General features: G+C 57.4%; 2 protein-coding genes across 2 annotated transcripts in view; one reads left to right on the top strand and one right to left on the bottom strand.

The window, feature by feature from the left end:
• The window catches only part of POSPLADRAFT_1175649 (hypothetical protein), a gene marked incomplete at its 3' end in the record, with an annotated part of 6,183 nt that extends 4,819 nt beyond the window's left edge, over positions 1-1,364 (bottom strand). Inside the window, exons 1-2 of the mRNA XM_024488369.1 lie at positions 1,287-1,364; positions 579-1,237 (exon numbers count right to left, since the gene is read on the bottom strand). Of these exons, the coding sequence (XP_024343727.1) occupies positions 579-1,231 (653 nt within the window). The 5' untranslated portion in view covers positions 1,232-1,237; positions 1,287-1,364. The remainder of the gene's footprint in view (positions 1-578; positions 1,238-1,286) is intronic.
• On the top strand, positions 1,348-3,901 carry POSPLADRAFT_1051097 (hypothetical protein; the record flags this gene model as incomplete). Its single annotated transcript, XM_024480118.1, has 3 exons — positions 1,348-1,413; positions 1,473-1,841; positions 3,845-3,901. The coding sequence occupies 3 exons, from the start codon at positions 1,348-1,350 to the stop codon at positions 3,899-3,901; spliced, it is 492 nt and encodes a 163-aa protein (XP_024343728.1).
• Positions 3,902-5,065: the final 1,164 nt, after the last annotated feature.

The raw sequence follows: 5,065 nt of genomic DNA on the forward strand, positions 1-5,065 counted from the left end.
ACGCGGTGGGCTCCGAGGGCGAGAGGGAGGTGGACTGGTCTTTGGGCAGGACGGGCGCGGTCACCAGGGATGGTAGCAGGGGCCGGAGGGGTCCCGAGGGGAGGCGGAAGCGCAGGTGGGAAAGAGATGGATCGTGTTGGGCTGTTGTGCCTAGCGAGGCGCGGAGAAGTGCGAGTTGTAGGTCTTGTTCCCTGATCATGGTTGATGGCCCCGACCGACCAGTCAGCCGTGAGATCTTGAGCCGCTCTATCTCTCTAATAAGGGACAGCGCAAACTCTCCATTCCTGAGCAGGAAATAGTTGGCGCTGTGTAATGGACTCGGTCAGATGTTCAAGGATGTATGAGACCACCTTACTCACAGCGAATCAACGGCAACCTCAACGTCCTTGCGGGTCAAGACGTTGTGCCAAAGCCACTCACTGACTGTCGTCCTGATGTCTGCAATGACGCGATCAAATGCGTACTGATCTTGCGGCAAGACTGTTTCTAGTAGCTGCGTATGCTCGACAGCTAGGATGCGAGGAAACTGGCGTATCCACTTCGCCGCTTTCACAGTACCGATGGCGCGGCCGACGTACGCTATAGACTCTCTCGACTGTGCGGACAGGCACGATGGGACAGACCCTTCAAGCAGCGTGTAGTCCTTCGATGCCAGCGGGTCCTTGTCCGCCACGGTCCCATGCACGACGAACGCCTGCAGCTGGGCGATCCAGACGCGCAGTACCGCATCACACAGCCGAGAGTAGATCGACGCTATCCGGTGTATACCCGTGTGCGAGCGCGTCAGGAGCAGGTCGACGAGCGGCCCCGGCTGCGCGTACCGCTTGTCCTGCAGGTCCTCGACGAGCTTCTCGAGGGCAGCAAGCGGGGCGTCCCACTCGGCGAAGGTGGCGCGGATGGAGGAGAGCGGGACGAAGGACCCGCTCGCGACGAGGCTCGCGTCGCGCCGGAGGACCTTCGCCTCGGTCTCGACGACGAGGTTCTCGTATTCGTCGCGGAGAATCTGGTTTAGCGTCGCACAGAGTGCCGCGATGTAGCGCGACGGCGAGCGGGAGAGGGTGGCGCATGCGTCCTTGATCTTGCGGTAGCGCGCGGCTATCTGCCCGAGGGACTCGAGGCATTGCTGCTCGCCGGGATGCAGGAGGGGGGCGAATGCCGGATGAACGGTGTGGTCGGTGGGGAAGAGAGAGGATGAATGGCCCGCGAGAACTAGTAGGACTTCTGCGATCATGGTCAACTTGTGCCGTCAGGTATCATCCCTGTGTTGTATGCAGTATAGCACTCACCCAGGGCCTGTACGCGTTGTGCTCACCGTCGGTTGGGAGTCACGATTGTAACGATGTGAATATGCAGTTCACAGCCGCGTATTGTTCGGTCCTGATTGCATGTAATGCCTGGACATCGTCAGAGCGCGTAAATCGCACATGTAAGAGAAACCGAACGCGAACTCACCTCGTCTTGTATTTCTATAGCAGCGCGTCCGTGTCGCCGACGGGCCTGCCGCCGCAGCCGAGCGCGTCGCCCAAAGTGCACGTGATGACATATACCCGGGCAACGCGTCTGAGATCACCGTCTGCACTGCAGCCATCTCGGCGATGGACGACCACACACCACCCGGCGACACGCACGGCGGGCACGTCGAGCACGCCTACGCTGTGTCCCCTCCGCATTTTGCCTTTGACGACGCGTTCTCCGACGCCGACGATGCCGAGGAGAGGCTCGAGTTCTCACCCGAGGCCATTCGCGAAGATATCGCGAAGACGTTCACGAACCTCGACAAACACGTAGCACAGGACGAGGCAGAGGATTTTGCGAGGAAGATTGGGCGGGCGGTCGCGCGGGTTCGGCACGGTCAGCTTCACGAACGAGGCCGATGCGGAGCGCGCGGTGCGTATGTTCAACGGGTACGTCGTCTTTGTTCTCTGTCTTGTTCCCTCCGGCATGTGTTCTGTGTTGTTGCCTCTGGCATGTCAACGACGCAGTGCGCATCGCGACGGCCAGCTACAAGCTGGTGGATGGTGCGCGTGGATGGGTGTCCTGCAGTGGAAGCCCCCCGCGGGCATGCGGGTGAGCCAATGATGTGCCACGCATTTCAGATACACATGGAAATATATTTGGGTGCTATGCGAGCACGCGATGTGTGGGAGGCTACGGGCGTCTATTTGTGTGACACGGGCGTGTTGTTTGCTACGAGGAACATGAAGACCGTGCAAAGATCAAGAGATAGGTGTGTAGGGGACATATAGAACACTGCAGGGGACATAGAGCACACTGCAAGGGCATCAGGAATATTGCAGGCGTCATAGAGCGCACCCAAGGGACACAGAAACACAGGAACATGACACCTCGACAAGGAGAACGAGACGGGTAAGCTACTTTCTATTGAATCTCGTCAATACAGTATTTACATGCCTGCTGTCGTCTGTACCCTCCCCCGACTCGCAGCAAATGCACCAAAGTCATCATCCCGCGCACAATGCCCCTCGTCTCGCTCGTGCACGGACTTCTCAAACAAGTAGTTACCATTCCCGCTGCAAACAAGGCCACGTTTTTGTGTTTTCTCGGTCGCATCCTGCCAATGTCCTGTTCCTGAGGGTCACAATAGTCAGCTCTCAATATGGCCAACAGGAAGCAAATCCCGCTTTGTGACATTGTGCTCGCCTGGTATGCTCGCAGGAAGCCTGGGATGGTCGCAAATGTCAGCGGCCCGGTCAGTGCTGCATCTCGGTTCGGGAGCGAGCAGCCTGCGCATTTGTGAGGTGTGCAGACATTTTCCGGGACTGACCGAGGCAAACACATTGTCCCATGCTGACGTTCCCGGTCCGTTTCGAGTCTGTGGATGGTCCTTGTTGTACGTGTGGTCTGTAATTCTGTTGATTCGTAGCACAATTTGAATCAGCTACGCTGTAACAGCCATGTCACCACTTACCAGTGGGATACTGTGCACTATGGCCTCGTAGAGTGCATTCGTATGGTCTCTTCACGGAGTCTTGTACAGCACAATACAATGTGCCATGTTCTCAGTTCCCGATTTGGCATGTACTGGTCACCGACAACTCCCGCAACTCCTCAAATAGCTCGCGCTCCGTTGGTAGGTCTCTCGTCTTGTCAACACCAGTGCTCGGGCATGCATTCTCACAAGACCTGGATTGCTGTAGGAAGCTTGCATCCAACTTGTATGATGTCCTGGTCAGTCTGGCTTGCAAGTTCTGGCAGAGTGGTTGAGACAAAGTAGCAAGAACACATCAATATAATGAGAAATGCGGCATAGAGACAGCATAGACATGGTGTAATCGGAGCTAACTTGCAGCGGCCAAACAGGCCACCTCTATAAGTATTGATGCTTGTTTGCAGCCACTTTGCCACCGCACGGGCCCAGGGAGTGCGAAACATACCAAAATATCGGTATGTTTCAGATGCTCGGCCGGAAGATCCAATCAGGAAATTGGAGATATTTCTGTGGCAAATGCCATGATACAGTGCACAGCGCATGAGAGTGTTATTCGGACATGGTCATATTACAAACACTAACTATGATATACAAGTGCGGAGCGGACATGTCTGTCCATTGCAGATGCAATCGGTGCCATCTGAGCGAGAGCGTGCAACACCGTGAGCGAGGGGCGGCCCGTGCATCGGGTTGTACATGCAGCCGGTATGCCATTCTGTCTCGCTAACACTGAATTCTCTTGATCTGATTCGTTGCTGCAGCTAGCTAGCGCATTCGCACCCGAACACAATGCTCATGGGTACACGGCGATGCCACACGAGTGTCCTCCCTGGTATGCTGCCTGTTGATGTTCATATGTCGATGATTTATGGGTGCGCTGATGTGTTTTACCAGGCCGCTCATCCTGGTGCTGCCGAAAGGGGGTATATTGACAATGAGAATGCACTATAGTTATTACAACATGTATTACATAGCCTTTTGCGAGTAGCTAAGACGACAGGCATCCGGTTATGCGGGAGAGCTTGGCACGGTTTCTGTGACCGGAGGAGGACAGACGGGCAAACGTGCACAACAGCTAGACACAAGCAAGATGGCGGGATGTCAGACGAGCGCGTCAGGGAACGGCGCGTTGCACTGCGCGAGGGCAAAGCGGCCGCATCTCGGACCGGGATGCATGTGTGCGTACATTGCAGGCGCGGGATGTCTGTGTGCAACCCTGCCGGCATATGAGTGCCGCCTTGCGCCACAGCAGGTGCGTGGTCTCGCTATCGTCGCGTGTGTTGACTCAGACTCGCTTCTCTCTGCGCAACGTCGCGTCGACCAGCCATCCCACTTCCAGCTCCAGGGTGGGCATCAAAGAGCGCACGCCGGGCAGCTGCGCAGGTCTGGCCCACGTTCCCAGGTATGCCGCGCATCGGCTCTTGGCCATCAACGCGCGAAGCACTGACGAGGGGTCTAAGACGACACCACACGCGCAGGGGAGCATTTGCACCTGGTGTTGCACCTACCATCGCGTAGGGATGCGGCACATACGTGCGAGCGTGCTGACGGATGGACGGCGCAGCGCGGGTGATCGGGCGCGGAGAACTTAGTTAGGCGCGTCCGCACCGTAGCGATCACGGGAAAGCGGGCGAAACAGGGGCTTGGGAAAAGCGCACGCATACGTGGGACTGCGACTTGGTGATTGCAGAACCTAAGCAGCGGCGGCAGCAGAGGACAGAGGACGGAGCGCGGGGAGGAGATATCATGACAGGGCCTCACCTCGTCTGGATCCTTGCTCGCTCTGTCGCCTTCCCGCAGGTCTTTGACCACGCGGCTACTGTGTCGAGGTGAGTTGTCCTGGCTGGCTGCTGTGCATGTATGATGGGGGTGCTTACCATGCGGGGCTGCTCACAGGTGACTGGTCGTCCGAGGCAGGATACAGACTGCCGGTCGTCTGTGAGAGACTCTGTGTCACACGCTAACAGACTCGACCGGGGCCATGCTCGTACCCCGACCTGCTGCCATCATCGTGCTACGTCGTGCTGGCTAGTCCTCCCAGTGCTGTGTTTGCCTACCGCGATGATCAAAAGCCCCGCCGCCTGGCTTGATGCGAAGGATGCGGACGGAGTCACC

Source organism: Postia placenta, assembly GCF_002117355.1.
Source record: "Postia placenta MAD-698-R-SB12 unplaced genomic scaffold POSPLAscaffold_1, whole genome shotgun sequence".
In the NCBI taxonomy this organism is placed as follows: Eukaryota; Fungi; Basidiomycota; class Agaricomycetes; order Polyporales; family Adustoporiaceae; genus Rhodonia; species Rhodonia placenta.